Below are 15,868 nucleotides of genomic sequence, written 5' to 3'. Positions count from 1 at the left end.
TTTTTTTTTTTTTTTATTGCAGGTGAATTTGATAATTGTTGGAATTTAATTTTGAGGTAAGTAGCTTGGTTTTAGGGCAAGGTTAGATATGTATGAATGATATTATATGATATAATATGTGATTTTGAGGTAAGTAGCTAGCTTCATTTTAGGGTTAAGGTTGAATATGTATGAATGATATTATATGATATAATATATGATTTTGAGGTAAGTAGCTTGTTTTTAGGATAAGGTTGAATATGTATGAATGATATTATATGATATAATATGTAATTTTGAGGTAAGTAACTTGATTTTAGGGTAAGGTTAATATGTATGAATGATATAAATATGTGAGGATTGTACATTCATTTATAATGTTCTTTGAAAACTTATAGTTACGAGATTTCTCATGAACGACATGTAATATTATGATAGGTACAAAACAAATTAATGAGACTACGATAAATGAGACTTGATTATTCAATGTTAATGCTAACTAGTTCGAGTAAAATCTCACAAGATTACTACTTATACACACGATAATTGGTACGTAAAATAAGTTAAATGGTCGCATATCTAAGAGTATTTTAGGGTCTCAACCATTCTCATCTCTATTTTCACTCTTTTATGTTGTCTTTTTCCGAATTTAAAACAAAAACAAAAAATCAAATAGTTTCTTTTGCTTATCATCAAAGCTTTCCTTTCTACACAAAAAGGCAAATGAAAGTATAGTGTAAAATCAAAGTTTATGAGTGCATGTTAGCCAAAAAAACATACCAACTTTGATGATTATAGAGAGAAAAGGATAATCAATTTCAACTCAAAATAGAAAATTTGAGAGAGACATATAATCAGAAAATGTTCTAAATCATGATCTCATTAGTAAATGAGAAATTATATCAATGACATGCAAAAGCAAAAAACCAAAGGATCAATGCTACAAAAAAGACCCAAAAGTTGTTAATTAAAACCCATCAAACACAACCTACAACAACATTAACAACAGCTAACAATCATTCAAACTCATAACACATTTCTAAAGTGGAGGACAAACAAAGCCTGGCGGAGGGTTCTTGCCACAAGTGATGAGCGCTTGAAGGGCCAAAGGAATGAATATATTGAGATTCAAAAGCTTAATCCTTAAAGTTGTGCATAGACATATGGCTGCTTCAAGCTCCAACAGCCCTCCAAGCACTGGACAGCATGCATTCTCCACTGGATTCCCTAACCCAATATGCACCAACCCTCCAAGCACATCCACACATAACCCTAGTTTCAATGCATCTATTGGACATGTTGGTTGAGCTGGAGGTGGTGGGTATTGCCCTGAACCTGAACCACCACTTCCTCCGCCTCCTCCTCCTCCACCACCACCACCACCTCCGCCGCTTGGAGGAGGGCCAGTGTAAGGAGGGTAAGTGGTGGATGGTGGTGAAGGGGTGATCACTGGTGGGGGAATCACAATAGGTGGGTGTTGATGACCTCCTCCTCCACCTCCACCTCCACCGCCACCACCTCCTCGACTACCACCTCCCCCACCTCCACCACCTCCTCCACGGCTGCCACCACCGCCGCCGCCTCCGCCTCCACCTCCACCATGGTGGGGTGGATGGTGGGGTTTTGGATGTGGAATTTTAGGGTGGGAAGGGCGGTGGTAGGGCGGGTAAGGAGGGTGGGGCTGGGTGCAAGGAGTACAAGCGTAAATTGGAGGCAATGATAAGGCCATGGAGATTAAGAGGATGAAGAACATGGCTGAAGATTTGGAAGCCATGGTTAGGGTTCTTTGGAGATGCAAAAAGTTGATATAAAATTGCACTTTGGAGGGTGGGATGTGTTGGGATTATATAGAGCCGGGATTGTGACTAAGCAACCCGTGAATGATTCCAATCACTAGACCTCTTCAAAATTCTACTCCCATAATTAATTAATTTTTTTTTTTTTAAATTGTGCTATATTTTCACAATAATTATTAAATGGGCTAATTTTTTTTTTATGTTCTTTAAAAATATATATATATATATAAATTGCGATGATTAGAAACGTTTTGTTTTGTATGAAATGCTTGGTAATAATTTCTTGATTCATATTCTTACTTATAATTATTGAAAAACGAACCAAAAATGGGCTTAAATGGGAATGTGGAAGTCATAATTTCTAGACAAATTATTTTTTTAAAAAAATATTTAAATTGATTAATAAGCACTATAACTCCTTCTACCATATCAAACTTTGGACGAAAAAATTTCTTAGATGAGTTGAAATCTCTTCCTAACATACGCGTCTTAGGTTAAATTGACGATAATACGTAAAGGGTTAAAGTGGACAATATCTACGAAGCTTATGACGATACGTCACGGACTAAAGCAGATAATATCTACAAGACTGACGGTGATGCGAAATGGGTTAAAGCGAACAATATCTACAAAGCTGACAACGATATGTAACAGGCCAAAGCGGATACTATCGTTTTTTTGTTAGATAATATAGAGATAAGTTAAATTGGATGGTTATCTCACATTTTGAACATCTGTTGAATACCTTCATCTTTGATTTGAGAACAGCTCTTGATTTCCAAGGAGATCAATATCTTTGTTTCAGGGCCAAAGGTGCACATACCCAGTTGGGAAGCAAAATCTAGGGTTTTTATTTTTTGTTTGTGTGCTTTTGATGGTGGAGAAAATAAAAACTTGAAGTTGTTGGAAATTTGCTGGTCAATTGAGAATTCCAAAGACATGTCCGTGAGTTAGGGTCAGTACAATCCGTGAACCATTCTGATATCAGAAACTGTACAAGATTCGCACAGGTTTTCATGCATGCTTTGCCTCCACTTGTTCATCAATCTCTTCGTATTCCATAATTCTCTTTCCCACGCACCCTAATTTCAGTACTCGGTGCCATTACAACTCATCACAATCAATATGTTTTACACACAAGCAACCACGTGTTGGGTATAAAAGACAAGGCCTGATGTTTCATATGTATGGCCCTATTCAATTTAGGTTTAATACTAATCTGCTTTATCTTTATCACTTACTTTCAATCTTATTCTACTACTTTCTAATCATTTCGACTATTTAATATTTTTTTCGGTTTAGTTTGTGTTAAATTTGTGGGGTTAACTCAACCAACTAAAAAATAGGGTTACAGCTCACCTGAATTCGGCATTTCCAACATCTCCTGCGACATGTTCATATTACTGTTTCTCGCTTCTAAGAGTAAAAACTATTTCCACGGACCAATATGAGTTTTTTCAACAGGTTTTGTTCTCACTCACATGTATCATAGAAAAATTTCAAAGATGTCATCTACCATAGAATTATTCCCACCAAAATATGCTTAACTTTGGACTTTTGTTTTAGACATTAAACAAAAATTCTTTATCTACTTAAACTAATTCTTTTAAGCATTTTTTAATTCACGATCACTCTCATTCCAACGTGGTTTCAGTTCATTCATGTACTCTTCTTGAACTATCACAAATTTTCACTCTTCTAGTTAGATATTAAATCTATTTTTTTTTTAATTCGAAGTTTCTCAATGATCCCCTTAAACAAAATTCGAGTCTTTTTCACAAGGTCAAGCGTTTGATGTCGGTTTCATGATCGTTCGTAGGTTAATTTTTTCGCAAATTTCAATCAAAGGTCCCGTGTTTAGTTCTTTGAGTGAGCGGATGGTTCATCATGAGATTTCTGTGACATAAGCTTAACTTAATAAAAGAAATTATTTGTGATACATCTTTAGGAGAATTGTCAGTGGAGTAAGCTTAGTAGAACTGTTGGTGTTTTCTCTCCCGAGGTAAGCTCTCTTCCCAACTCAAAGAATGGAAAAGTAGAGTGATTAAGGTTTTTATTCTCAAATGGTTCTTTTTCGGTCGACTTCGATCAAGGGTCAAAACCAACATCTAGTATCAACGCTAGGATGTTGAAACAAATTTTGTTGCTACATAAAGTCATCGGGGAAGATGTGACAACAATAAAAAGCAGAAAGGAGGAGAGTGTAATGCTTCACTAAGAGTTACCTACGAGCAGTAGCTGTGCAACAAGGTCGATAAAGATATGTGTTATTCTACAAACACAAGGCGTGTGGGACACCATCCAATATGGTAACGACATCTAGAAGCATAATGAGACGATGACTCTTATTGCATATACCAAGCAATCCTCGAGGACTTCCTTCTCATGTCGAAAAAAAGAAGGAATTGACAAAGACAGCGTGAGAGATGCTACAAACAATGCATGTAGGTGTGGGTTCAAGAAAACAAAAGTGCAAATCTTGAAGAGCGATTTCGAGAATTTCTGCATGAAGGAATGTGAATCGGTAGATGACTTTGCCATGAAGTTGACAATTATTATCACTGACATCCATTCGTTAGACAAAAAGGTGGAAGAGATCTCCATTGTAAAAAATCTTTAGAGTCGTTCTTCAGAGATTCATGCATATCATTATCTCTGTCAAGGATTTTGGTGACCTTAAAGATAGATCTGTGATGTTACGGGCACCCGCAAGATTTGTGGTGTTAATGTGTGGAATAGTGCGTGAATTCCACCCACAATATCTGTGATGTACTGAGGAGCTCTTCCATTAAAAATCATGAGATCCATGGCGCAATGGTAGCGTGTCTGACTCAAGATTAGAAGTTGCGTGTTCAATTTATTATTGTATAATTCTCAACTTATTATTGTATAATTTTAATTTTATAATATAAACTATGTTCAATTCCACTGAAGCAATCTGGGTGATGTGGAGCAGTGTGTGAATGACACTTCAAAATCAGTGATGTGTTAAGGAGTCGTTGGGATCAATGACACTCAAAATCAGTGATGTGTTAAGGAGTCGTTGGGATCCATGGTGCAATGGTAGCGTGTTTGACTCCAGATCAGAAGGTTGCGTGTTTGATTCACGTTGGGTTCAACTTACTATTGGCTGATTTTAATCTTATATTATAAACTATGTTCAATTCCACTAATGCAATCCGGGTGATGTGGAGCAGTGTGTGAATGACACTTTCAAAATCTGTGATCTGTTGAGGAGCCGTTCAATTAGATATCATGGGATCCATAGCGTAATGGTAGCGCGTTTGACTCCAAATCAGAAGGTTGCATGTTCGATTTATGTTGGGTTCAATTGAGGGGTGATGTGGAGTAGTGTGTGAATGACACTTTCAAAATCTGTGATATGTTGAGGAGTCGTTTCATTAAATATTATTGGATCCATGGCGCAATGGTAGCGTGTCTGGCTCTAGATTAGAAGGTTGCGTGTTTGATTCACATTGGATTCAATTTACTATTGTCTAGTTTCCTCCTGTGCGACACTTTCAAAATCTGTGATCTGTTGAGGAGCCGTTTTGTTAAATGTCATGGGATCCATAGCGCAATGGTAGAGCGTCTGACTCCAGATCATAAGGTTGCGTGTTTGATTCACGTTGGGTTCAATTTACTATTTTCTAGTTTTAATCCTATATTAAAAACTATGTTCAAGTTAAATTCCACTAAAGCAATCGGGGTCATGTGGAGCAACGTGTGAATGACACTTTCAAAATCTGTGATGAGGAGCCGTTCCATTAAATATCATGGGATCCATGGCGCAATGGTAATGCGATCAGAAGGTTGTGTGTTTGATTCACGTTGGGTTCAATTTACTATTTTCTAGTTTTTAATCTTATATTAAAAACTATGTTCAAGTTCAATTCCACTAAAGCAATCGGGGTCGGGGTCATGTGGAGCAACGTGTGAATGACACTTTCAAAATCTGTGGTTTGTTGAGGAGCCGTTCCATTAAATATCATGGGATCCATGGCGCAATGGTAGAGCCGTTCCGTTAAATATCATGGGATCCATGGCGCAATGGTAGAGCCGTTCCGTTAAATATCATGGGATCCATGGCGCAATGGTAGAGCCGTTCCGTTAAATATCATGCCATCCATGGCGCAATGGTAGAGTCGTTCCGTTAAATATCATGGGATCCATGGCGCAATGGTAGCGCGTCTGACTCCAGATCAGAAGGTTGCGATTCAAGTTGGTATCAATTTACTATTGTCTAGTTTTAATCCTATATTAAAAACTATGTGGAGCAACGTGTGAATGACACTTTCAAAATCTATGATCTGTTGAGGAGCCGTTATGTTAAATATCATGGGATACATGGCGCAATGGTAGCGCGTCTGACTCCAGATCAGACGGTTGCGTGTTCGATTAACGTTGGGTTCAATTTACTATTGTCTAGTTTTAATCCTATATTAAAAACTATGTTCAAGTTCAATTCCACAAAAGCAATCGGGGTCATGTGGAGCAACGTGTGAATGACACTTTCAAAATCTGTGGTCTGTTGAGGAGCCGTTCCGTTAAATATCATGGGATCCATGGCGCAATCGTAGAGCCGTTCCGTTAAATATCATGGGATCCATGGCGCAATGGTAGCGCCGTTTCNATGGCGCAATGGTAGCGCGTCTAACTCCAGATCAGAAAGTTGCGTGTTCGATTCACGTTGGGTTCAATTTACTATTGTCTAGTTTTAATCCTATATTAAAAACTATGTTCAAGTTCAATTCCACTAAAGCAATCGGGGTCATGTGGAGAAACGTGTGAATGACACTTTCAAAATCTGTGATCTGTTGAGGAGCCGTTCTCTTAAATATCATGGGATCTATGGCGCAATGGTAGCGCGTCTAACTCCAGATCAGAAAGTTGCGTGTTCGATTCACGTTGGGTTCAATTTACTATTGTCTAGTTTTAATCCTATATTAAAAACTATGTTCAAGTTCAATTCCACTAAAGCAATCGGGGTCATGTGGAGCAACGTGTGAATGACACTTTCAAAATCTGTGATCTGTTGAGGAGCCGTTCCATTTAATATCATGGGATCCATGGCGCAATGGTACTCCAGCTCAGAAGGTTGCGTGTTCGATTCACGTTGGGTTCAATTTACTATTGTCTAGTTTTAATCCTATATTAAAAACTATGTTCAAGTTCAATTCCACTAAAGCAATCAGGGTCCTATGGAGCAACGTGTGAATGACACTTTCAAAATCTGTGATCTGTTGAGGAGCCGTTCCATTTAATATCATGGGATCCATGGCGCAATGGTACTCCAGCTCAGAAGGTTGCGTGTTCGATTCACGTTGGGTTCAATTTACTATTGTCTAGTTTTAATCCTATATTAAAAACTATGTTCAAGTTCAATTCCACTAAAGCAATCGGGGTCATGTGGAGCAACGTGTGAATGACACTTTCAAAATCTGTGATCTGTTGAGGAGCCGTTCCATTAAATATCATGTGATCCATGGCGCAATGGTACTCCAGCTCAGAAGGTTGCGTGTTCGATTCACGTTGGGTTCAATTTACTATTGTCTAGTTTTAATCCTATATTAAAAACTATGTTCAAGTTCAATTCCACTAAAGCAATCGGGGTCATGTGGAGCAACGTGTGAATGACACTTTCAAAATCTGTGATCTGTTGAGGAGCCGTTCCATTAAATATCATGGGATCCATGGCGCAATGGTAGAGCCGTTCCGTTAAATATCATGGGATCCATGGCGCAATGGTAGAGCCGTTCCGTTAAATATCATGGGATCCATGGCGCAATGGTAGAGCCGTTCCGTTAAATATCATGGGATCCATGGCGCAATGGTAGAGCCGTTCCGTTAAATATCATGGGATCCATGGCGCAATGGTAGAGCCGTTCCGTTAAATATCATGGGATCCATGGCGCAATGGTAGAGCCGTTCCGTTAAATATCATGGGATCCATGGCGCAATGGTAGAGCCGTTCCGTTAAATATCATGGGATCCATGGCGCAATGGTAGAGCCGTTCCGTTAAATATCATGGGATCCATGGCGCAATGGTAGAGCCGTTCCGTTAAATATCATGGGATCCATGGCGCAATGGTAGAGCCGTTCCGTTAAATATCATGGGATCCATGGCGCAATGGTAGAGCCGTTCCGTTAAATATCATGGGATCCATGGCGCAATGGTAGAGCCGTTCCGTTAAATATCATGGGATCCATGGCGCAATGGTAGAGCCGTTCCGTTAAATATCATGGGATCCATGGCGCAATGGTAGAGCCGTTCCGTTAAATATCATGGGATCCATGGCGCAATGGTAGAGCCGTTCCGTTAAATATCATGGGATCCATGGCGCAATGGTAGAGCCGTTCCGTTAAATATCATGGGATCCATGGCGCAATGGTAGAGCCGTTCCGTTAAATATCATGGGATCCATGGCGCAATGGTAGAGCCGTTCCGTTAAATATCATGGGATCCATGGCGCAATGGTAGAGCCGTTCCGTTAAATATCATGGGATCCATGGCGCAATGGTAGAGCCGTTCCGTTAAATATCATGGGATCCATGGCGCAATGGTAGAGCCGTTCCGTTAAATATCATGGGATCCATGGCGCAATGGTAGAGCCGTTCCGTTAAATATCATGGGATCCATGGCGCAATGGTAGAGCCGTTCCGTTAAATATCATGGGATCCATGGCGCAATGGTAGAGCCGTTCCGTTAAATATCATGGGATCCATGGCGCAATGGTAGAGCCGTTCCGTTAAATATCATGGGATCCATGGCGCAATGGTAGAGCCGTTCCGTTAAATATCATGGGATCCATGGCGCAATGGTAGAGCCGTTCCGTTAAATATCATGGGATCCATGGCGCAATGGTAGAGCCGTTCCGTTAAATATCATGGGATCCATGGCGCAATGGTAGAGCCGTTCCGTTAAATATCATGGGATCCATGGCGCAATGGTAGAGCCGTTCCGTTAAATATCATGGGATCCATGGCGCAATGGTAGAGCCGTTCCGTTAAATATCATGGGATCCATGGCGCAATGGTAGCGCGTCTGACTCCAGATCAGAAGGTTGCGTGTTCAATTTACTATTGTCTAGTTTTAATCCTATATTAAAAACTATGTTCAATTGCGTAGGTCTGAGTTCCTATCTTTGCAACTCGTAGAAAATGAACTCGTAGAACATAAGAATCGTCGTACTCTAAATGTTGCAAGATCTTTTCTATTTCAGTTACAGGTTCCACTTAATTTTCTGGGAGAGTGCATTTTAACTAAGGTTTATCTTATAAATAGAACACCATCACCATTTTTATCTAACAATACACCCTTTGAAGCACTCTACAAACGACCACCTATATTTCATCATCTTAAAGTTTTTTGCTATAAATGTTATGGAACTATAGTACATCCTAACTAAAAATTTGAACCTCGAGCAATTCATTGTGTTTTCGTAGGATATCCTAGTGGTCACAAAAGAAGTTGTATGACGTACAATCTCACAAATCCTTTATCAGTCATGATGTTCAATTTTGTGAAGATGATTTTCCTTTTTCATCAGCTTCACAAACTTTCACATTAGCTCTTTCAACTCACATTTTACCACTCCATGATTCATCATATACTCAAACATCCATTTTTCTCCTATTTCTTCATCTCCTCCACCTTCTATTCATTCTCTAGATTCACCCACTAATTCTAATCCTATCTCACATGACACATCAGTTCCACTCCGACGTTCTACTCCTACCAAACAGTCTCCAGCTTAGCTTAATGATTATAAGATGTCTTCTGCACTCAATCATTTAACCTCTAGCTCAAGTCCCAGCACTGGTACAATGTATCTCCTTCATCATTATCTTTCATTCTCTCGTTTTTCTCCTACTCAACGTACTTTTCTAGCTCTTATTACAACCTATACATAACTTAAAACCTACGATGAGGCAATTGGCGACCCATTATGGCAGCAGGCTATGAATGCTGAAATTGCAGCTTTGGAACATAATCACACTTGGTCTCTCGTTCCTCTACCACCTGGTCATAAAGCTATCGGTTGTTGTTGGATGTACAAGCTGTTGAACATTATAAAGTTCGACTGGTATCAAAAGGATACACTCAGGTTGAAGGTATTGATTACAAAGAGACATTTTCTCCTGTAGCAAAACTTACTACACTTCGTTGCTAAAAAATGATTCCCTCATTAGTTGAATGTTCAAAATTTCTTTCTTCATGGTAATCTAGACGAGAAAGTCTACATGTATTTACCACCAAGTCTTCGCCGACAAGGGAGAATTCAGTATGTCGGCTACATAAATCTCTTTATGAGTTAAAAGAGGTTTCTCTCAATTGGTTCTCCATATTCTCTACCACTATACAAATGCAGGCTACATTTGTCTGAACCAGCTTTGTTGTATTGGGATAATCAAGCAACATTGCATATAATAGCCAATCCAATTTTTCACGAACGTACGAAGCATATTGAAATAGATTATCATATATTTTGAGAAAAGTTACAAGCTGAAATCATCAAATCATGATATGTTTCGACTAAAATGCAATTGACAGATGTTTTCAATAAAGTTTGGGAAGACAACAATTTGATTTTATAAAGGACAAGTTGGGTGTGATTGATGAAGATATTTGTGGAATATATTTTGTTGCATAATAATTAGTTGTTGAATATATTTTATACCGTTGTAAAATTCTGTATTCTTTTTCCTTATTTGTACGAGTTTGTTGGTAATATATTTTATCTCATTCTTAGGAATTGATTGGGAGTATATTTTATCTTATTTTTAGGAGTTCGTTGGTAGCATATTTTATCTTATTTTGAGAAGTTGGTTACTAGTATATTTTCATTTATTTCTAAAAGTTAGTTGGTAGCTTGTGTAACGCCCCGTTGGGTTTAATTATATATATATGTGTGTGTTAAAATAAAATTAACAAAATAAAGAAAAAGAAAAAAAAAAAACTGACCACCTCCTTTAATCTCTCCATNAAAAAAAACAGAAAGAAAATATTTTTCTGGAGGAAACGGAAGGAAGGCAGATAATGGAGAGATGGTAGACGAGGAAGAAAGATGTCATTTGAAAAGGTTAGTAGTCAGATTTACCTTTTTTATTTTTCTCTTTCTTTCTACAAAGGATATTAGCAATTATTTAGATCTGAGTTAGAAATTTAGAAATTATCTGTTGCAATGATCTGAATTAGAAATTATCTATCCTAGAGGAGAGAAAGATAGGGAAAAGAAAGATCTGGAAAACATATTCAAATGAAAAGAAAGATCTGGAAAACATATTCAAATAAAAATAAAATCTGGCAAAAGAATTAAAATATGAGACAGAGAAGAAAAAGAGAGGAGAGAAAGATTGGAAGAGCAGATCAAATAAAAATAAAAAATACCAAATTTGGAAAACATAATCAAAAGAGATGTTGATAGGAAAGAGAGGAAGAAAGATTGGAAGACAGATCAAATAAAAATAGAAAATACCAAATTTGAAAAATATAATCAAAACAGATGTTCACAAGAAAGAGAGGAAATTTGAAAAACATAATCAAAACAGATGTTCACAGGAAAGAGAGGAAGATTAGATTGGAAATAGTAAAGCTAAAGAAAATAGAGTGAGAAGAATTAAACCCTTGTAATAAACTGACTAACAGAATGAAACTAATTAAAAGAATTAAATTTAAATTGCTTTATGGAAGTAGAATTGTAAGGCTAAATAGAATTAGAGTTAGAAAGAAAGAGAGAGGAATTAAAAGAATTAAATTTAAATTGGTTTATGGAAGTAGAATTGTAAGGCTAAATAGAATTAGAGTTAGAAAGAAAGAGAGAGAGGATTTTAGGAAAGAAAAGAAAGTTAGAACCGTTTGAAAATGGCAAGTACGGAATTAAAATATGACATAGAAGAGAAATAAGTGATAGAAGAAGATATGAGAAATTGTTATGTTTGTATCTATAAGATATAACATTAAATTTTGAATTATCCAAGCCACTTGAAATATTAATAATATTGACATATTATTAATTTAAGTTTTAAGTTTTATTATCCTATATAATTTAGAAACACTGAAAACATGGAATTCGATTTTTATTGAGACCGTTTAGAGTAGTTTTTCACACGGTTAGTTGGATTATTAATTAAAATGTGAAAATACTAACAAAATGTGACGAACGATGCGATAGGAAGCAAACCTTGGCAACATTTGGTGTAGTTCTCGAGGAACGGGAGCTTATGTAAATAAATTAGGGAATTCTTCGGCTAACGCCAACCAGGTAAGTGGCCTTACTATTGGATAGGCTAAATAATTGTATGAGTTATGATGATGTGTGGATTATGATGCTTGATGATATGTGCGGTATATACATATTTTGTTGAGTGACGCTTGATATGTTTGACCCACGTTGTGGCATTATGATGAGCATGATGATTGCATGATTGTTACCTTAATATGATGATGTTTTCCATATTGAGCATGCTAGATGATGATGAGTGCCATATTGCATCATGTCGTTAGATCGACGTAGGACACAACCCTAAGAGCATGAAAATGATATTAATATAAATATCCACGAGTATGAGTTACCTAGAGTAACAAAGAGATGAGACTAGAGGGTTGTGTCAGAAGAGACATTACGATGGATCTAGAGGGACCTCATGCATTTTGTATGTTCATAAGCATAGGGCTACTTCCCCTAGAGATGATGAGTGCGGACGCGCACCTTATGATGAGCGCGAATGCGCACAGGTGCGAAAGCACACAGATGAGGGTGTTCATGAGGCGCATGACACTATGGGGTTCCGCTGACCTCCGGACGTCGCTACAGATTAGCTTGACCAGAGGGTCCAGGGGGTGTGCGAGCGCCCTGGGGACTCACACTCGCACGTGTGAGTCGTGTGTAGGGAAGTACTACACATCCAATTTGTCCGAGACTGGAGGCCACCCCTAAGATGATTAGAGATAGGTCCCTATTCATGATTGCATGTGTTTGCATTAGCATGGCCCCTATAGTGGGGTCACTTACTGAGTATTCTTTGAAATACTCAGGCCGTGTGCCACATCATTTTTCAGGTAAAGGCAAGGCGCACTTGTACGGAGGACGGCGGCATCGCGAGCAGAGACTGTGGCACGTGCATAGGGTAGATTCATATTTAAATTTCTAGTCTTAAGTTAGAATAGGTTGTTTTGCATTTCATTGTTTTAAATTATTTTGTATTTGTTTTTGTTTTCTCTAAATTTCAGTATTTCATATTTAAACACGTAAGACCATGGCTGTGTTTTCCAGAGAAGAAGTTGTTTTAAACGTTTTTTTTTAAGTTTACGTTATCAACTATGTTCATGTAAGAGTTATATTTCCGCATTATAGATGAGCATGAGACGTTAGTAGCGACTCTGAGTATGTGGAAATTTAGGGTCGTTACAGTTGGTATCAGAGCTCTAGGTTTTAGATTCTGTAGACTAGCCTACAATGTAGGCTTGGCACGTTCCATGGTCCCAACGTCGATGCCCCGTCACCGTCAGGTACGCCTTGCACAAGATAAGAAAAGAGAAACGTTTTCAAACTCGCATGCATTTTTATGTTAATGTTACTGAAATTGTTGTGATATTTCACGTATTTATTTAAGAGCATGATGTGATGTGTTGCATGCTGAGTGATTTTGTTTGCAATATGATGTGAACTTAGTAGATGTGATGCATAGCATAATTTCATAGGTAATGAGCCTTAGACTTAAGAGATGCTATCTTGGTTTCTAGAACCATGCTGCCTAGACCATGCGAAAGAGTAAGACGAGGAAGGGGACGACCTCCTATTAGAGATAGAGGACGAGGTGAGGCTGAAGAGAGCCCACCTCGAGAGGGATCAGAGACAGGGTTTGAATTAGAACCCTTATTGTATGTATGGTCGGCAAGCAGCCCTGAGAGGGTAGACGTAGTAACTAAGGATAGAGTAAAGAATGACCAAGCAATAGTAGCCGACCAAACTCTAAGCGTAGTCCTAATAGTAGTAAAGATGACCGACTTCGACGTAGTACTAGGCATGGATTGACTAGCTGCAAACCATGCTATTATAGAATGTCGCAAAAAAAAAGTTATATTCTCACCATCGGTGGGACCTAGCTTTAAATTTAAAGGCACAAATGTCGGGGCTACCCCAAAGGTAGTCTCGATGATGAAAGCAAAGAGATTAGTCCAACAAGGCGGTTGAACTATATTAGCATGTGCCGTAGATGTAAGAGGAAAAGAAAAGACCCTAGAAAACATGTCCATCGTAAATGAGTTCCCAAATGTGTATTCGGATGACCTACCAGGAATACCCCCTTCCCGAGCGGTCGACTTCATCATCGAACTCGAGCCGGGAACTGGGCCTATTTCTAAAGCACCCTACCACATGGCGCTAGCAGAGTTGAAAGAACTCAAGGCGCAATTACAAGACTTACGGGATAAAGGGTTCATTTGACCTAGCATATTCCCCTAGGGTGCGCCAGTGTTGTTTGTTCAGAAGAAAGATGGATCGATGTGTTTGTGCATCGATTACAGAGAGTTAAATAAGAGAACCATAAAGAACAAATACCCTCTGCCTAGAATAGAAGACTTATTCGATCAACTAAGAGAAGCAACAATATTTTCTAAGATAGACCTGCGGTCAGGTTATCATTAAATAAAGAGTAAAGAAAAAGACGCACCAAAGACAGCATTTAGGACAAGGTATGATCGCTATAAGTTCGTGGTATGTCATTTAGCCTCACCAATGCTTCAGCTGTGTTAATGGAGTTAATGAACCGAGTGTTCAAGGACTGTCTAGACACTTTTGTGATCGTGCTCATTGATGACATCCTAGTGTACTCGAAAATAGACTTGGAACACTAGAAACACCTCTGAAAAGTCCTAGCCACCCTAAGAAAGAACAAGTTGTATGCCAAGTTCTCACAGTGTGAATTTTGGTTATGATAAGTCTCTTTCCTAGGATACGTGGCGACAAAGGATGGAGTATCCGTAGATCCTACTAAGATCAAAGCGGTCACGAAGTAGGAACGCCCAACTTCGGTAACACCAGTACAGAGTTTCTTGGGACTAGCGAGATACTATCGAAGGTTCGTGTAGCACTTCGCTAGAATAGCCTCGCCTTTGACACAGCTAACGAGAAAAGGGGTACCATTTATATGAAATGATGCTTGTGAGGCAAGCTTCCAAAACCTAAAAGAGAGATTGGTAACCGTCCCGGTACTCACGGTACCCGAGATCTCAGAAGAGTACGTAATCTATAGTGACGCCTTTGAAGAATGGACTAGGATGTGTGTTAATGCAACACGGTAAAGTTGTTGCATACGCGTCCTGTCAACTAAAAGAAAACGAAGATAATTACCCTTCCCACGACCTGGAGTTGGCCGCTGTAGTGTTCAGGCTGAAATTTGGTGACACTATCTGTATGGAGAGAAAATTCAAAGTTTAACCGACCACAAGATTTTAAATATTTCTTCACCCAGAAAGAGTCAAATATGAGACAGAGAAGGTGGTTAGAATTGGTGAATGACTACGATGTAGATATCCAGTAGGTGGCCCACTCTTCGACCCTCATTACAAGGGAAGTAAGGGTACAAAGAAAATTCGAGGGAGCCAACATAGTGTAGCGACTGAGAGAGTCATGGCACAGCTGGCCGACTTACAATGCAACCTACACTTAGGCAAAGAATGGTTACCTCCCAACGAGAGGATCCAAGCCTACAGAAAGTCCTGGGCAAGCTAGACAAAAGTCTAGTAGACAGGTTCTCGAAGTCCTTAGATAAGGACTATTGTATCTGGGATGCCTATGTGTCTCAGAGAAGTTAAGGAAGGAGATACGAATGGAAGCTCACAACTCGCCATTTGCCATGCACCCAGGAGGTACAAAAATGTACCAAGATTTTAAACAACATTTCTGATAGAAGAGCATGAAGAGGGACATGGTCGAGTTTGTGAGCGAGTGCTTAGTTTGTCAACAAGTGAAAGTTCATAAACAAAAGGCAGTGGGGTTGTTGTAGCCCCTAAGCATACCAGAGTGGAAGTGGGAAAACATAGCAATGGATTTCATAGTAGGATTACCCAAAACGCACAAAGCATATA

General features: G+C 38.7%; 1 protein-coding gene and 5 non-coding genes across 6 annotated transcripts; 5 read left to right on the top strand and 1 right to left on the bottom strand.

Moving 5' to 3' along the window:
• Nucleotides 1–830: 830 nt before the first annotated feature.
• Nucleotides 831–1,814, bottom strand: LOC111800634 (36.4 kDa proline-rich protein-like). The gene has a single exon (XM_023684421.1). The coding sequence runs from the start codon at nucleotides 1,751–1,753 to the stop codon at nucleotides 1,019–1,021; it is 735 nt and encodes a 244-aa protein (XP_023540189.1). The 5' UTR covers nucleotides 1,754–1,814; the 3' UTR covers nucleotides 831–1,018.
• A 3,007-nt stretch (nucleotides 1,815–4,821) lies between these two features.
• On the top strand, nucleotides 4,822–4,893 carry TRNAW-CCA. The gene has a single exon. It is a non-coding gene; the product is annotated as a tRNA-Trp (tRNA).
• Nucleotides 4,894–5,033: 140 nt separating this feature from the next.
• TRNAW-CCA lies at nucleotides 5,034–5,105 on the top strand. Its single transcript has one exon. It is a non-coding gene; the product is annotated as a tRNA-Trp (tRNA).
• A 236-nt stretch (nucleotides 5,106–5,341) lies between these two features.
• Nucleotides 5,342–5,413, top strand: TRNAW-CCA. Its single transcript has one exon. It is a non-coding gene; the product is annotated as a tRNA-Trp (tRNA).
• Nucleotides 5,414–6,116: 703 nt separating this feature from the next.
• TRNAW-CCA lies at nucleotides 6,117–6,188 on the top strand. Its single transcript has one exon. It is a non-coding gene; the product is annotated as a tRNA-Trp (tRNA).
• Nucleotides 6,189–6,620: 432 nt separating this feature from the next.
• On the top strand, nucleotides 6,621–6,692 carry TRNAW-CCA. Its single transcript has one exon. It is a non-coding gene; the product is annotated as a tRNA-Trp (tRNA).
• Nucleotides 6,693–15,868: the final 9,176 nt, after the last annotated feature.

Source organism: Cucurbita pepo, chromosome LG08 (assembly GCF_002806865.2).
Source record: "Cucurbita pepo subsp. pepo cultivar mu-cu-16 chromosome LG08, ASM280686v2, whole genome shotgun sequence".
Taxonomy (NCBI): Eukaryota; Viridiplantae; Streptophyta; class Magnoliopsida; order Cucurbitales; family Cucurbitaceae; genus Cucurbita; species Cucurbita pepo.
The sequence above is the reverse complement of the archived record's forward strand: the minus strand, read 5'-3'. Positions and strand labels throughout refer to the sequence as shown.